A 17,481-nucleotide genomic window follows, 5' to 3' on the forward strand; every position below is an offset into this window, starting at 1 on the left:
TATGTGTAAGAGTAATTTTATAAGAAAGTTACAGTTTAAACTAGCAGAGAGTTATATGTTGACAGTTCATAATTGTTTACCTGTAGCTAAAATCAATTCATTTGTAATAATTAATAATTCATGTTAAGTATAGAAGCTTTGTCCACGTTCTCAACCTAATTCTAAAAATAAGGTAAATTGGGTAATCTTGCATACTTCTGTAAAACAGAGGCACTGTCATTGAGTCATACAGCACGTAAATAGATCCTTTGATCCATCTCATCCATGCCAACCAGGTATCCTGAACTGAACAAGTCCCATTTGCCTGCATTTTGTCCATATTTCTCTAAACCTTCCCTATTCATGTACCTGTCCAAATGTCTTTTAAAATGTAACTGTACCCAGCTCTAACACTTCCTATGGCAGCTCACTCCATACATGGACCACCCTGAGAAGAAATTGCTCCCTGATCAGTTTTAAATCTTTCCCCTCTCACCTTAAACCTATGCCTTCCAGGTTTGGATCCCTCTACCCTTGGAAAAAGACATAGGCTATTCACCTTATCTGTACCCTTCTTGATTTTATAAATCTCTATATGATCAACCTCCGACACTTCAGGGACGAAATTCCCAGCCTATCCAACCTCAACTTATAACTCAAACCCTCCAGTCCCAGAAACAGCCTTATAAATTTTCTTCTGTACCCATTCCAGTTTAACGATATCCTTCCTATAGCAGGGTAACCAGAATTGTATGCAGTATTCTAAAAGTGGCCTCACCAATGCTTAACTTTTGTGACGACTCCAGGAATAGCAGGACTTGATTTCCAGCACACTACCCCAGTGAAGCACAACAATACTTACTTGGAGATTTTGTTGTTTGTGAAGACTGAAACTTGTTGCTGTTGAAGAAAGTAGGCTTTAGGGCATTTGTTCCTTGTTTATCAACTTGGTGAGACTGAGTGGCTTCTTTCAGTTGAGAGAGAATCTGTCTGCCACTTCGCTGAGATGAAGCGTTTACTTCAAATACCTGGAAGCAAAAGTACTCACATAAAGGACATTTGACACCAAGCAGTGTGGCTAATACCAACATTAACAGGACAAGTCTAGTATTCAACTGAGAAAAAGATCTCCTTATTCATGAAGTAACCATTGAGATCAGCTTCAGTAAGATCTCATTCTTCTGAGCACCGCTCCCTTCGATTGATTGAAAGAGACATGATTCAATTACTGATTCCATGTGAGGGGTCCTTGCTAATTTGACCTAATATTTGTGGAGATTTGGATCAGGCTGAGTGTTGTTGGCAGTATAATACCAAGATATCAGATATATATAAATTAACTGGAAGAATATAAACTTTACATTTTCCAAAGAGTATGCTGAACTCGAACCTTCATGTCGTACATTGTCTGAGCACATTCACTACGAAGGCTATTACAGTCTCACAGTTTGCTCTGAAGGCAGATTGTTAATAACCAAAATCCACAAGAGTTGACTACATGGAAAATGGGCAAATGTAACTTTCATATCTTTTCATATCAATTAGCCATGGTTCCAAAAATGCAACTGGTTTGATGACTGCAATGTACTGTACCATGAAAACATTAAATGTACATCAGTTAACACAAGACACTGCCAAATCATACATCTTCTGGTTCACCTTTAGTGCTAAATACTAACACCAATCCCAAGGAACAGCAGTAGTAAAAACATTGAAGAAAATATAAATGCACACCAATTAAAAATAAGATTTCGGGGTTTACAGTCTGGATTAAGTTAAATTATATTATTGGATACATTTTTCTGCTGTATCTGAAATTAATCAATTTCTTCTGTGCAGAATTCCAAGTTAATACAGAATTTTTTAAAAATGCCATAACATTAAAGGCTATAGCCCTAGCTAGATAATGTGACTCGTATAGATTTTGTATAACTTTGGTGGTATAGACTTGATGGACTAAAAGGCCTGTTCTGTATTTCATAATTCCATACAACTTGATTACTAAACACCATGGAATTGTAACATCAAATATCTTACTCTAATAATGGTTAAGTGATGGCGGTAGTGGGAGGTGAGGAGGAGAGGAGGAGCAGCTATAAATACACTCTGTATCTGCAACAGGGAGAAGATAATCAGCCAGAGTGCCAGATGTTGTGAGCCTTCCTACTCACAGGAGAAAATTTATGCAGATATTAAGTAAGATTTAAATGAAGCCACTTTCTGTGCCATAATGAAAGAAACTGGAGATAAGCAAAATGAAGCAACTCAAATGAGCAGGAAACAACAGCTCCATACATCAGACCCAAACTATGAAAGGGGCTTCCTCTTTAATAGATTCATCAGAAACTCAAAAGGCAAGGCAAATTAGCTTTCAAAATGAACTGTACACACTTGTATAGTGTTATGACCCCAGCTTATGGTAATACTAGACAAGTCAGTGAAACCTGGGTTGATAGGCCAGAATTTTCCCATTTGGTTATCATGGTGGTCAGTCATTGCATACATTTCACAACAGTCTGCAGTGTTCTTTTAACAAAAGGACATTTATATTTACAATTGACTAGAAACAACATGGTATATATGAGACAATTCAAAAAAGTCCTGTCACTATGAGCGCAGAGAAAGAGTTTATCCCTTTTTTTCAACAATGACCTTCACGGACTCAACTCCAGTAAATTATCACTTGTATCTTCACTTTAAAATTTCTTACTTAATTGACGAGATCAGAAGCATTTCCTTCTGATGAATTTCTGCTCTTTCACCAACGTGACTCTCTTCGCTACCGCCTCTCTGAGACACAATTACTGTTATTAGATTGCTGAATGGGCCTATTTTCAAATTTAATGTTGACCTTGCTTTTGTGCACCACCTGTGCAGATGTAATCTTGTATGCCTCGCTCTGCCTAACCCCAATCAATATGTCCTTGTTTGTTATGATCTTTCTATACTGCTCACAAAATAAAAATTTTCACTGTACTTGGGTATATGTGATGACAATAAATCAAATCAAAATAAACCCACTGACTCTCTCAAACCTCCAAGAAAAATATCAGGGCTCTTTCCAGCCACTTTGGGATTACTTTTAGACTGCAAAACACATCTGCTGGTATGGTTCTTTTCTTCTGATCTAAACCTACCTCTGACTTTGTCATTTGTTTCTTTGAATCGCCAAAGCTCACCCTACTAAAGACTTCTGCAATTACTGTACTGGATAGCTCGTCTAGCCACTTAGCTTAAGTCGCATCATTTCTTGGAAGTGCAGTCCTAACACACTTTCACAAACAGCTTCCAACATCTAAAAATAAAGATCACCTTCATACGCTAAAAATCATAAATCTAACTTGATTTTAGAACCCAAGTTCCTAGATAATAATAATTATAAACTATTACTAAAGTAGCCAGAGAAAACAATAATACTTGTGCTAGCAATTCCCTCATGTGTAGAGGGTGGATGTGCTGATTACCCACTGCCATTTTGTTGCAAACATAATTTTTCTGTCTGTGTTCAAGGGTTTCTGCTGATGTGTTACTGAAGTAAAGTCAGTTGATCCTTTACCAAACTCTTGGTGCCATAACTTAAGGCATTTAGGGGCAACAAAAGTACCAGGTTGGAGAATAAGAGCACAAACCTTAAAACCTAACTCCTGAGCACAAGCATAAACTGCAGCAGTTTTCCCAACTCCAGGTGGTCCTGTAATTAGCACGGTATTGCACAAAGAATCCTCATCCTCGGAACTCTCCATATTAAAGTCACTATTGTCCCAAACATCTGAGAAGAGAGGAAGGAAGAACAAAACAGACTAGAGATTAAAGCACACATGCTGGGTACGTTAAAACAAACCAAAACACACACAGCATCGGAAACCGAAAAATAGCAAGTGACTATTAAACTCTCAAATTAAAGCTGATGTTACAAAAAATTAAAACACTGCTTAATTGAAAAGCACCCTTAAGTCTTAAGACGTTTCGTTTCTATGACGCTAGTATCTGAAATAGCAAGGGATGCAGAAGAACCACAGAATTTGACAGGGTAAACAACAAAAGATTCAATAAACACCAAGGTGAATAATGATTCTATAAGTAAGGAACAGAGCGGAATCTATAACGAGCAGAAATTAGGCCATTCAGCCCATTGAGTCAGCTCAGTCATTCAATCATGGCTGATTAGCTTCTCAACCCCATTCTCTCACTTTCTCCCCGTAACCCTTGATCCCCATGACAATCAAGAACCTGTCTATCTCCATCATAAATATACTCAATGACTTGGCTTCCACAACTTTCTGTGGCTGTGAATTGCATAAATGCACCACTCTCTGGCTGAAGAAGTTTCTTTTTATTGCCTTTCTAAAATGTTTTCCCCTTACCCCAAGGCTCTGCCCTCAGGTCTGAGTCTCTCCCACCAATGGAAACATCTTCCCAATATCCACTCTATCCAGGCCATTTCAGTATTCTGTAAGTTTCAATTAGATCCCTCCTCATCCTTCTAAACTCCATCACGTTTAGACCCAAATTCCATTAGGTTCCTCATACGTTAACCTTTTCATTCCTGGGACCATTCCAGTGAACCTCCTCTGAACCCACCTCAGGGCTAGTACATTCTTCTGGAAATATGGGGCCAAAACTGCATACAATACTCCAATACTTCTTTAATACTGAATTTCAAGTTTGGCTCTAAAGTAGCATGCATGCACTTAAATTTAATTATCTATAAATATTGACCGATGCAAAAGTATGAACTAGCTTCTATTAAATGAGGCTCCAATCTCCAGCTCTAGTAATGTTTAGAGTGCTGGTTCACATCTGAATATTCTGAGACAGCAAAACAAAATCAGGTTCCAACCTTATATTGAAGAACAATGTTTAAGAATTTCATACCCAACTTCTTGTCTTTTTCAGTCTTTTTCTCCTTCTGTTTTTTCTTTTCTTCCTTATCAGCTCTCTTCTTCCATTCCATTAACCAACTATTTTATTTCCAAATTAAAAAACAAATCTGTTAATGTATAGGACTTGATTCTTATTTTATTCAGAACCTTCCCATGTCTAACAAATACCCATATTTAAATTTTGCAAATAAATTAAGTCACTTAAAAGTAGATGAGCAGAGACATCTAGCAGAAATATAGCAGACTCAGTGACAATATCTCTGAGCATTTGACAGCTTGCTGATGCCTAGCCACAAATGGCTGTCAGTTTCTGAGATACTGAAAACAAGTGCAAGTCCATACGCTGTGGAAAAAAAAGGGAAAGGATCAAGAAAGTCTGTGGAGAAACATACATGGAAATAGCAAATGTGTGCTAATCCAAAATAAGAATTCAACTTTCTTTAGTTTGACATTCTCCATGATTCAAAAGTGAAACTTTGACACTTCTAAGACATCTTCCAGGAGGCATAAGAAGTGTACAACTCCCATTATTCTGTAGTGGGTGAAAGTTGATGATGGGTGTTGACCTTGAAGTTTTGTTTTGACAACTTCCTAACTCGTGTCAAGGCATTTAGATAGACACAGTGTGTACATCTGTATCCGTGGGAAGGGGTAGAAGAGAGAAGAACTTTCAGTGTCAAAAGTAGAAAAACTGTTTCAGCTATAACTATACTGCAGACGTGATATATGGGAATGCGTCACATCATTGCTGACCAATAATCAGCATGTATTTTGCTTTTCCACAACCATAGACAAAATGTTTTTGATGTCCATTCTGGTCAGGACAATACTGCTACCTGGCAAGGAACCTATTTGCTGGCATCAGCACCAATTTTCAGAACTCTACATTCAACATGCCACACAGCTGTTCAATATGAACCACAATTATGGGCCACCAAAAGCATTCTAAACCCAGAATCATCATTCCTCAAATAGGTTTCTGAATCGCACCAATTTGATGACTTGTTCCAGTTGATATTTTCTGAGTCAAAAAGTGTGGCGCTGGAAAAGCATAGCTGGTCAGACAGCATCCCTGATGAAGAGCTTATGCTTGAAATGTTGACTCTCCTGCTCCTCAAATGCTGCCTGACTGGCTGTGCTTTACCAGCGCAAACACTTTTGACTCTGATCGCCATCATCTGCAGTTCTCACTTTCTCCTGGTATTTTCTGAGACAGACCTAGGGTTTTCTACAGAAACTGACTTTAGACTGCACTTATATAAAGTTGATTTCAGATTGCTCAGTAAATACCTGCGTAATTTTCTGACAGCATTGAGATTTCCCACAAGTTCACTGGAGTGCTGCGGCTGGTATTGCTCTGTCCATAGCAGATCTTCCTTGACTGGGTCTAAAATCGAAGTTCAGTTAGAATTTCAAACACAGGTTGTTGTGTTATAACGTGCATTTGGTCAGTGCGAATTCGCTGCAACGCAACTAATGAATTGGGGAAGCTATTTCTACAGCATGAACTTTTACAATGTGTATTAGCTGTAAAGCAATTATTGTGCCAACACTAGGTGCTGTTCTAAAGCACAATTTTTCAATAACGCGCGGTTGCACAAGAACACAACCATCGCATGAGAGAAGAACCGACCGTAAAAGGTTAAAAGAATTTCAGGATTATTTAATGAAAGGATTGGAAATGCAGAGATATTACTAGAACGATAACTAAAGAGACAAAGATTGGATGTAGGTTTGCTTGCTGAGCTGGAAGGTTCATTTTCAGCCGTTTCGTCACCATACTGGGTAACATAATCACTGGTGTCAGTGCTATTTATTCACATATGATGTTTCCCAGCATGGTGATGAAACGTCCGAAAATGAACCTTCCAGGTCAGCGAGCAAACTTACATCCAGAACCTCAATATGAGCTACAAATCTTCTCAAAACCCACCAGACAAAGATTGGTCAACATCTCCATCCTTGGCAAGTAAGCCTTTCGTCATCCAGGCTTGAAGTGGAATAATTCTCTTCCAAAACCGCTCGATATCTCCCTTCTTCCTTACATTTTTTTATAGTGGGACATGAGAATTGGTAGTTGGCCAGCATTTATTGCCCATTCAGAGTTGCCCTTGAGAAGGTAGTGTGAACTGACTTCTTAAACTGTATCAAAAACCACACAACACCAGGTATAGTCCAACAGGTTTATTTGGAAGTACAAGCTTTCGGAGCACTGACGAAAGAGCAGTATTTCAAAAGCTTGTACTTCCAAATAAATGTGTTGGACTATAATCTGGTGTTGTGTTAACTTTGTCCACACCAGTCCAACACAAGCACCTACACTTCTTGAACTGCGGCACAATACCCTTTATGAGGGGGATTTCCAGGGTTTTGACCCATTGACAGGAACATCAAAATATTTACAGATCAGGATGGTGAGTGGCTTAGAGGGGAACTTGTAGGTGCTTGCCTTCCGATGTACCTGCTGCCCTTGCCCTTCCAGATGGAAATGATAGTCGGTTTGGAAAATGCTGTCTAAGGATTGCTGGTGAAGTCTATCTCATGGATTGTACACACTGCTTCTGCTGAGCGTTGGTGAGACAGGAAGTGGATGTTTTTGAATGTGGCACCATTTAAGCCAGCTGCTTTGTCCTGGATGGTGTCAAGCTTCTAGAGTGTTGTTGAAGCTGCACCCATCCAGGGAAGTGGAGAGGATCCCATCATACTCCTGACTTGTGCCTTGCAGATAATGGACAGACTGTGGGGAGTTAGGAGAAGGTGAGGATTGCAGATGCTGGAGATCAGAGTCAAGAATATGGTGCTAGAAAAGCACAGCAGGTCAGGCAGCATCTGAGGAGCAGGAGTTAGGAGGTGAATTACTCACCACAGTATTTCTAGCCTCTGACCTGCTCTTGTAGCCACAATGTTTATGTGAGGTGTCCAGCTGAGTTTCTGATCAATGATAGTGCCAAGGATGCTGATCCTTGAATGTTGATCATCTGAATGTCAACTGGCGTTAGCTGGATTGTCTCTTGTTAGAGTGGTCATCACCTGACATTTACAAATGTAATGTACCACTTGTCAGGCCAAGCCTATATATTGTCCAGATCCAGTTGTATTTGAACATGGACTGCTTCAAGATCTGAGGAATCGCAAATGATGTTGAACAATGTACAATCATCAGCGAATATTCCCACCTGATGGAGGGAAAGTCATCAATGAAGCAGCTGAAGATGGTTGGACCTAGGACATTAGCCTGAGAAACTCCTGCAGAGATGTCCTGGAGCGGAGATGACTGACCTCCAAAATCACAATCATCTTCCTATGTGCCAAGTAGGACTCCAACCAGCAGACAGTTTGCCCTCGATATTCATCGATTTCAGTTCTGCTGAGAGTACTTCATGCCACACTTGGTCAAATGCTGCCTTGATGTAAGGACTGTCACTCTCACTGCAACACTGGAATTCAGCTCTTTTGTCAATGTTTAAACTAAGGCTGTAATGAGGTCAGGAGCTCTGTGGCCCTGTCACCTCCACCTCGCTGACCAAGTGTTTGGTCTCCAGTTTTGGTTTGCCATTAATTTTTGTCTGATTACATTCCTAAGGAATGATCTAGAGAGTTTGTTTGTTGGAGGCACTATATAAATACAAATTAAGGGAAGGTAGTAGCTTAGTGGTAATCATACTGGACTAGTAAACCAGAGACCCAGGATAATGCTCTGGACACACAAGTTCAGACCTCACTATGAATTCATTAAATGCCTCATAGCCATCAAGTAATAATTGGCATAGAAACACATCTGGTTTTATTGTTCTTTAAGGAAGGAAATCTGTCACTCTTCCCAGTTTGGCCTGTAGGCAAGTCCAGACCCAGAGCAATGTGGTTGATTTAACTGCCTCTAAAATGGCCTAGCGAGCTACTCAAGGGCAATTAGGGATGGGCAACAAATACTGGGCCAATCAGCGATGCCCATATCCATGAACAAATGAAATAAAGTTGGTGCTACATTTTAACATATGTTGAGTATAGTTCGCTCACACATACCAAGTTTACAATTCTGTCGAAGGGGCTGAATGGAAAGAACAACTAGAAAGCCAAATCAACCGTATCACTTTCTCATATTTGCAGCAACCAGGTGAAGGCCAGAAATGACAAGTGTGGGAACAAGTTCTCTGCTTCTCATGTCAAGAAGTCCAAAATAAAAGAGGATAAATTTGCCCTTTTCTCTTCTCACAAGAGTACAGGATCCACAGCTAGTCCACTGAGTAAATGCATACCTGATGGTTTAGCACGACCTGCGAAAGTTATGTGCTCAAGAAGAATTACTAACTGGGCAATATTACATGTTTACCTTGAATTAATACTTTGTGATTTGTCATGCCAATGTTAAAATGTATTGTTCAATGTATGTATTGTTCAGCTCCACCCTCTCCAGAATTCAGCTTTAAAGATTTTAAGTATAGAAATTAGCTCAGTTGCCAGCAGTTTTTATTGCACCTTTTTGCTCTGTTTCAGTTATTAAAGCATTTGGAGCTATAATATAAATGGAGCTGATGAATAGAACAGACAAAATCTGTGTGAATGACAAGGCAAACTGCAGGTGCTGAAAAGTCTCACTCCTGTTTGTATGTACTTGCAAACACATGGACTTCACTAAAAATCTAAGGGCCACTTAGGAAAAAAAAATAAAATTACCATCAGAAGTAGCAGCTTCCTCCATCTTTGGTTGGTCAGTTAGTTCAGGGACTTGTGATACAGCAGGCATATTCTGTGTTTCTGTTGCTCCAGTTTTAAATTTCAACTCTTGCTGCTTAACAGATCGCCAGAGGCTAGTTTTGGAAAGAGCCACATCATTCAGGGTTTGGGCACGTCTGCTGTTTCTCTTGGTGGATTTCTCACATTGCGCAGACATTACTGGAGTGCATTCATCCCTAATGATAATAACTGAGCTCGGATCACCATCAAATGTTTTCCTCCTCTTTTGTTTCTGTTCCTGTCTTTCCTTCTTTCTCTTCCTTTTGCCCAAAGATTGTTGTGGACTGCTGCACAGAGGTAACACTTGTTGAGGCTTGGTATCTATCTCTATTACAGAAATGTCCAATTTATTAGAGGGTCCTATGAGTTAAAAGAAAAATATGTGCAAAGTTTGCAAAACGGCATAACTAATGACATCATGCATCCCACATGAAGCTGCAAACCCAGACCTCCTCACAGACACAAAATGCAGACTGCTTGAAGTGCACTGCCGTGAAAAATGCATAATGGCTGGACATCAGGATCACTCTTAATTCATCCGATGTTCTGAAAACAAACCGACTGAAAAGCTTATGTCACAGGTTACAAACAGATCACTAAAGGTAATTAGATGAAAGTGAGGGCTGCAGATGCTGGAGATTAGAGTCAAGGTTAGAGTGGTGTTGGAAATGCACAGCAGGTCAGGCAGCATCCAAAGAGCAGGAAAATCGATGTTTCAGGCAGGAGCCCTTCATCAGGAATGAGGCTGGAAGCCTCAGGGATGGGGCTAGGGGGAAGGTAGCTGGGAGTGCAATAGGTGGATGGAGGAAGGGTAAAGGTAATAGGTCGGAGAGGAGGGTGGAGCGGATAGGTGGGAAGTAAGATTGACAGGTTATGAGAATGGTGCTGAGCTGGAAGTTTGGAACTGGGATAAGGGGGGGGCGGGGGGGAAATGATGAAACTGGTAAAGTCCACATTGATGCCCTAGGGTTTAAGGGTTCTGAGGCAGATGAGGCATTCTTGTTCCAGGCGTTGGGTGGTGAGGGAGTAGTGGTGGAGGAAGCCACTCCCTCACCACCCGACGCCTGGAACAAGAATGCCTCATCTTCTGCCTCAGAACCCTTCAACCCCAGGGCATCAATGTGGATTTCACCAGTTTCCTCATTTCCCCTCCCCCCACCTTACCCCAGTTCCAAACTTCCAGCTCAACACCATTCTCATGACCTGTCCCAACTATCAATCTTACTTCCCACCGATCCACTCCACCCTCCCATCCGACCTATCACCTTTACCCTTTCCTCCATCCACCTATTGCACTCCCAGCTACCTTCCCCCCAACTCCACCCCCGAGGCTTCCAGCCTCATTCCTGATGAAGGGCTCCTGCCTGAAACATCGATTTTCTTGCTCCTCAGATGCTGCCTGATCTGCTGTCCATTTCCAGCACCACTCTAAGCTTGTCACTAAGATAATTAATGAGCCAAATGGTTAGAATTTTGTGCATTGTTGCTTTTTCCTGAACTCATCTATACTTCTTAAACTAATCTATAAGAAACATAAGTTGCAGTAAACAGCATAACAGTTTGCAATGGTCAGTGTAAACATATGGATTACTCTTAATATTCCCTGTTGAACTGTTTTATGATAAAAGGTGCAGTATGCATTGTGGATATCATGTTGCAGCGATAAATGTTCCTGGGTCTAACTTGTTCAGAAAAAATTGAAAAGACATGAAAGAAAGAAGGGTGGCAGAATTGGTTAAGGAGAGCATTGCAATTCTGGAGAAAGGGGATGTCTGACAGGGTTCAAGGACAGAATCAATTCGCCTAGTGTAGTCTACAGACCACCAACTCGAGGAAAGGATATCGAGAAACAAACTTGCAGGGAAAATTACAGAGATGACAACATTTTGGAATAGTTATTATGAGACACTTTTTAATTACCCAAACATAGACTGGGATTCTGGTATGAAAAGAACATCTGGAGTCTTAGTGTTCTTGGATTGTATTCAGAATTTCCTACAGCAGGATGTGTCAAATTCATCTGGAAAAGATACAGTTCTAAGGAAGGGTCACTCGACCCAAAACGTTAACTCTGACTTCTCCCTACAAATGCTGCCAGACCTGCTGAGCTTTTCCAGCAATTTCTTTTTTGGTTTCAAAAAGGAAATGTTGTTGGATCTGAGTCTTGGAAATTAGGTGGGCCGAGTGGATAAATGGTCAGTGGGGAGCTATAGAAGCTACTAAGCATTAGGATGGTGGAGAATGACAATGCTCTATCTAGAGTAAGCAAAAATCAATTGCTAAATAGCTGACTTCAATGGGGTAAGATCACAGCTGGGCCAGACAGACTGCAATGAAAGGTTGACGAGAAACGTTGTAAATGAGCAACAGGTTATCTAATAAAGAAAAGATAACTCGGCTAGCCAAGGCATGTTCCCTCAAAAGGGAAACGTACAACACACAAATCACGAACTCCCAGGATGATAAAGGAGATAGAAATTATGATAAAGAAATAACAAAAAGTTTACTTATAACTGGTGTGAGGTAGAAAATAGAATTGAGAACCAAGAGGAATATGGAAGATTCAGAGGGAAGGTGAAAAACATATGAGAGAAGCAAAGAGGAATTATGAGAAAAGATTGGTAGCCACATAAAGGGGAATTTCAATATCTTCCATAGGTATATAAACACTAAAAGAGGAGTAAAAGAAGGAGGAGGGATTAGAAACCAAAAAGGGGATTTACACTTAGTGGCGGGGGTAAGGCTGAGGGATTAATTTAATACTGTGTATCTAACTTTAAACAGGCCTTGGTGACAGAGAAGGAAACTCTGCCCCTAGAAGAGTTCAAAATGGATAAGGAAGATGTGTTGGATAGACAATAGGCCCTTAAATTTGACAAAGCAGCAGGTCTGAACATCACACCCCTATTTCAAAAGGTTGCAAGGATATGCTCAGCAATTACAAAATGATCAGTTTAATATCAATTGAGAGGACGCTTATAAAACATATTTGGGATAGAATTAGGACTGTAAGAGATCACATTTTTTTACATTTTTGGATCATGGACTAAACTGCCTTAAAAGGAGGGAATACAAGAGTTTGTTTGCCATTTTGGGAAAAACAAGCGAAGCTAACTGTGGCACATGAAACAAAGTTACTCTTTTAGAGACAGTGTGCCCAAACCTTGCATGAGTTCAAGACAATTCTACCCAAAGAAAATCTTAAGACTGGATTTTCAATTGACATCAGTTGTTGACAGTTCAAGAGAGCATAGCAACAAGCCTTTGATTGGTCAGGTAGCATTTGTCATTGCACTGCCTGGAAGTATGGTGGTGAGACAGGTTCAATTGAGGCGGTCAAGAGGGCAGTGGATGACCGCCTTCTTCAATGGCCACTTCTGTGATTTTGTAAACTTATTAGATTAGATTACTTACAGTGTGGAAACAGGCCCTTCGGCCCAACAAGTCCCCCCCCCCCCCCCCCCCCCCCCCGCCGAAGCGCAACCCACCCATACCCCTAACCTAACACGACGGGCAATTTAGCATGGCCAATTCACCTAACCTGCACATCTTTGCAGTGTGGGAGGAAACCGGAGCACCCGGAGGAAACCCACGCAAACACGGGGAGAATGTGCAAACTCCACACAGTCAGTCGCCTCAGGCGGGAATTGAACCTGGGTCTCTGGCGCGATGAGGCAGCAGCGCTAACCACTGTGCCACCGTGCCGCCCACTTACAACCCCAGTTCCATTCATTTTTTCTATCAGAATAAATTTACCACTTGATAGAATGTGGAATGAGCCAAAAAAATCATAACTTAATAGCAAGGTACCTCTATTACCCCCAAATCATGTCAGATGTTTGAAAGACATATTTCGTTCTCCACAGTACAGTAGATTAATTTAGCAAGACTAATTGATGATTCTAAACCTAAGAATACTGAATGTTAAAATCCTGAAAACATGCATTATTACCATAGCTAAGGTCAACACTGCCAAAAGATCTGAGATCACTCACCTGTTTTGACAGTCTGTGCAAGATATTCAGTTCGTTTCTGGAGTAATGATTTGAAAAGTTTTCGAACAGGAAACTCTGGATTGGATGACCTAATTTCTTCAAGTAAACACTTCTGGATGTCCTGGGAGAATTCTGTCCTTGAGGTAGATATCTGGAGAAATTTTAAATCCATGTGATTTCTCATAAAATGAAAGACAAATTTTGAAAAGGCAACAATCTCCCACAAATTCCTCTTAGACAGCGACCAATTTGTGCAGTGAGCTCCCACAAATCAGCATTGAAATAAATTACCAGACAATCCATTTTGGGATGCTTGTTGAAGGATATATATTTCCCAGGACCTCAAGAATAATTCCGAACCTCTTCTAGGATAGCACTGTTGCCTTCCAGCACTAGGGACCTGGGTTCAATTCCACCCTTGGCGGACTTTGTGTGGAGTTTGCATGTTCTCCCTATGTCTTCATGGGTTTCCTCCAGGTGCTTCGGTTTCCTTTCATGATTCAAAGATGTGTAGGTTAGGTGGATTGGCCATGCTAAATTGCCCATAGTATCCAGGGATGTGTAGGCTTGGTGGATAATGCTTGAGAAATACAGTGTTATAGGTTTAGGGTAGGGGAGTCCGGGTAGGATGCTCTTCGGAGGGTCAGTGTGGACTCGATGGATTGAATCACACATTATGATTCTATGAGTCTGCAAATAGCACAATGGGACACTATGTCTACCAGAGAGCACAGATGGGATCTTGGTTTGGTATTTCAGCAGGAAGTCTTGATCCATGCCCAGCTGATTCAGAGGTGAGTGTTACATTGAGCCAAGGCTGACAGAAAGGCAGCTAACCTACACCGAGGTCTCTGCTACTAGTATTCTGAACATGTGCTCAGTTGGCTTATCCTCCATCCTTGTGGAAAAAGACTTGGCCTCCAAAATGATGTGGGAGACACTGCAAACACTATCTCAACTGAACAGTGTAGTAATTAAATATCAATACAATACTTTAGAAATGCACCACAAGGCAAACTAACCCCAGTCCAAGATGCAGTGATGTTGAATGTGTATTTCACTTCAGAGAAATCTCCAAGGGCAAGGGAGTCTTTCAGAATTCTTTCCATTCCTTCATTCATATCCCGGAGATGGGTTAGAATAGTAGACTTGGGCCAAGCTAGATCCCATAACAGTGAAACTAGATAACAAAATCAAAACCATGCTCATTAAAGTAATTCTGGCTAATTACAATAAATAAAATTATGACATGATCTCATGATGTGCTAAGTACTACATGCCAGGGCAATGTGTGGGAAGAATGCCCAAAAACACTCAAGATAGATTTTACTGTAGGCATATTATTGTATGGGTAAGACTTTCCATATGAACAGTTTACTTACCTCCACCTCAACTAAACATACTGAGCTGAGTCAGTGCATGACTTGAAAACTGCAACACAAGTGCATTTACAATAGCACAGCTGGTTAGTTTTTAGTATACTGGTATATAGAAATGATGTGGAAGGAGGTCCGATCTTGAAAGCTGTCATTACCAGTGGAAGAAAGTTATCACATTTCAGGATATCTTGGCTATTCTTCCAACTAAGAATTTATTTTTAAAATAAGTTACTCAGAAACAGACTCTCTAACACAACAGTTCTCTACTGTGATGACAATTAGTAGCAAGTTGAAACATTTAGCTAAATAACTTCAAGCAAGGGAAATATGTTAAGAACTCTCCCTAACTAAACAGCATTCAAACAAATCATCCTTTGTGGTCTGCATGAAGTTTTTCTTCCCCAAGTGAAGGCATCATGACAAATTGGAATGGCAGGCATACTGATCAACCCATAGCCATGAAAGATTCAAGAGCTGACTCAATTTCAGGGCCATTTGGAACAGTAAAATCAAAATGGCAGAAGCTGAGAGTGTTTACAAGCATACAAGATTGATGGGCAGGAAAATATTAGTTAGTTCATCAATTTGTCTCTCACATTTTGATGGATGGGCCATTCAATTATGCAAACGTTAGAGTGCTGGAGATGTAACTAAAGATGCATTTGCAAGAAAATGAGGATGTTAACATAGAAGTAAACCATTTGTTCCTCATGTTTGTTCCACTGCTATTCATGGTTGATCTGCATCTTAACTGTTAAGCTTGTTTTGTCTCTCTACTCTTCTGAGAGCCTTTACTAGCAAAAACTGATAATAGCATTACTTTTTTTTTTTATCCTTTGTCAAACAAATACAAGCCATGATCATTAACCTCAGCGATGGATTAACATTAATTATTTGTACATGTCACCTTACTGTGGAATAAAGCAACCTGGACTCCAATCAATTATGTCTCCATCATTGTTAACTCAAAATCCATCTTGATTAAGATGGGGAGACAAATGTTTAGAGAGAGAACTCCATTCTGTGGGGCAGAAGCAAAATGCTGGAAATCTGTACTAAATGCAAGAAATTCTCAGCATATCAGGTAGCATTTTTAAAGAAAAACAGAATTAACATTTCATGGCTTTCTCCAAACCCATTTTAGGTTTTTATTTTAGAGTGTGGGCCTGGAAGACTTGAAGCACAGCCAACCAGTGATGGGGTGAAGACACAGAGGCAGGTAGACACTAGAGGTCAAAGATAGAAGAACAGCAAGTTCTGAAGAACTACAAGAGATTTAAAAAGTCAAAAAATAAGAGAGTGAGAATCTTAAATTGATCAATGGCTTTCTCTCAGGGAATTGTCTGGCTTAGAAGGGTGGAGGGCGCTGGGTGATGGTGTCAAGGTTGGAGGTTGGTTGATGCTACATGCAGTGACAGTATATGGTAAAGAATTGTCTTTGATTGGAAGCTGCTCTTTTTCTGTCCCTTCTTATATGCTTGTAAATTTACATCGGGTGAAAGAAGGTATAGAGTCTTAAAAACAATCAAAATTAAAAATGCAAATTAAGAAACACTATCCCCAGATCTGCTTTGAGAACACACTGCCACACAACTCTACTTCTCAAACTTAAAAATCTCACCTTGACTTTTTTGCTGAACATGAACGACAGTTTGGAAAGCAGTGCTTGCAGCAGAGTAGACCTCCATCACTGCTGCTGTCTTTGCGATGTGTTTTTTCAATTTATCTGGTAATCCACTCATCAGAAACTGACGCTTAGCTCTAAATTGTTCAGTGCCCTGAGAATTTTCGGAGCCATTATAACTTTGTAAAACAAACAAAAAGTGTATTAGATTTCTTTTTGACATTTCCAACATAAATTCTCTCTCACCTTTTCAGCATGCAAGAATTGTTTATGTATAGAAGCAGCCACCTAACAGAACAGGATGAATTCTGGTATCTTTGCCATGTTGGCGAAACGTTTCTCAGGTAGAAACATATAACAATGGTTGTTAGTATTTATATAATAATTATAGTAATCAGTGAAGGAACTACAAATATAGGAATAGGTCATCCAGCCCATTGAGTATGTTGCACCATTCAATTGGATAATGTCTTAACTATCTATCTACACTACCATGAAATCCAACAATGAAATGCTTAACATCTTGGCCTAACAAAATTCTCACTGTTTAAATGTTTAACTGACCCCTTGCCTCAGTAGATGGAGGCCAGAAAGTGAGAAGTAATGTCATTGGATTGGTGATCCATAGGCACAGGCTAATGTGTTGGGAAAATGTGTTCAAATCACACCATGTCAGGCAGTGGAATTTACATTTGATTAAATAAAAAACCTGAAATTTTTAAGATAGAATGATAACCAAAATGAAATCAAAGTTGAGGTACTTCAGTTATTTGGAGACCCGAGAAATTGAAATAGCTGTCTCAGGAGAGAGAAGATTGAGGGGCCATTTAAAAGAAATATAAATGGAGATTACAATAGAGTAGATGAAAAGCAACTGTTTACACTGG

The 17,481-nt window shown here is 40.1% G+C and overlaps 1 protein-coding gene across 5 annotated transcripts in view; it reads right to left on the bottom strand.

Annotated features, from left to right (window-relative positions):
- Positions 1 to 17,481, bottom strand: part of atad5a (ATPase family AAA domain containing 5a) — a 55,010-nt gene that overhangs the window by 19,267 nt on the left and 18,262 nt on the right. For 4 of the 5 annotated variants that reach the window (XM_043715121.2, XM_043715119.2, XM_043715117.2 and 1 more), the window contains 8 exons: positions 16,592 to 16,773; positions 14,614 to 14,771; positions 13,592 to 13,742; positions 9,537 to 9,956; positions 6,153 to 6,249; positions 4,855 to 4,940; positions 3,609 to 3,748; positions 842 to 1,007 (listed from right to left, as the gene is read on the bottom strand). In XM_043715121.2, the coding sequence (XP_043571056.1) occupies positions 842 to 1,007; positions 3,609 to 3,748; positions 4,855 to 4,940; positions 6,153 to 6,249; positions 9,537 to 9,956; positions 13,592 to 13,742; positions 14,614 to 14,771; positions 16,592 to 16,773 (1,400 nt within the window). The remainder of the gene's footprint in view (positions 1 to 841; positions 1,008 to 3,608; positions 3,749 to 4,854; positions 4,941 to 6,152; positions 6,250 to 9,536; positions 9,957 to 13,591; positions 13,743 to 14,613; positions 14,772 to 16,591; positions 16,774 to 17,481) is intronic. The other variant, XM_043715120.2, reaches the window with a different exon arrangement.

The sequence above is a fragment of the Chiloscyllium plagiosum genome, unplaced genomic scaffold (assembly GCF_037043375.1).
Source record: "Chiloscyllium plagiosum isolate Xiang-an unplaced genomic scaffold, Cpla_swu_hap1 HiC_scaffold_25, whole genome shotgun sequence".
Taxonomy (NCBI): Eukaryota; Metazoa; Chordata; class Chondrichthyes; order Orectolobiformes; family Hemiscylliidae; genus Chiloscyllium; species Chiloscyllium plagiosum.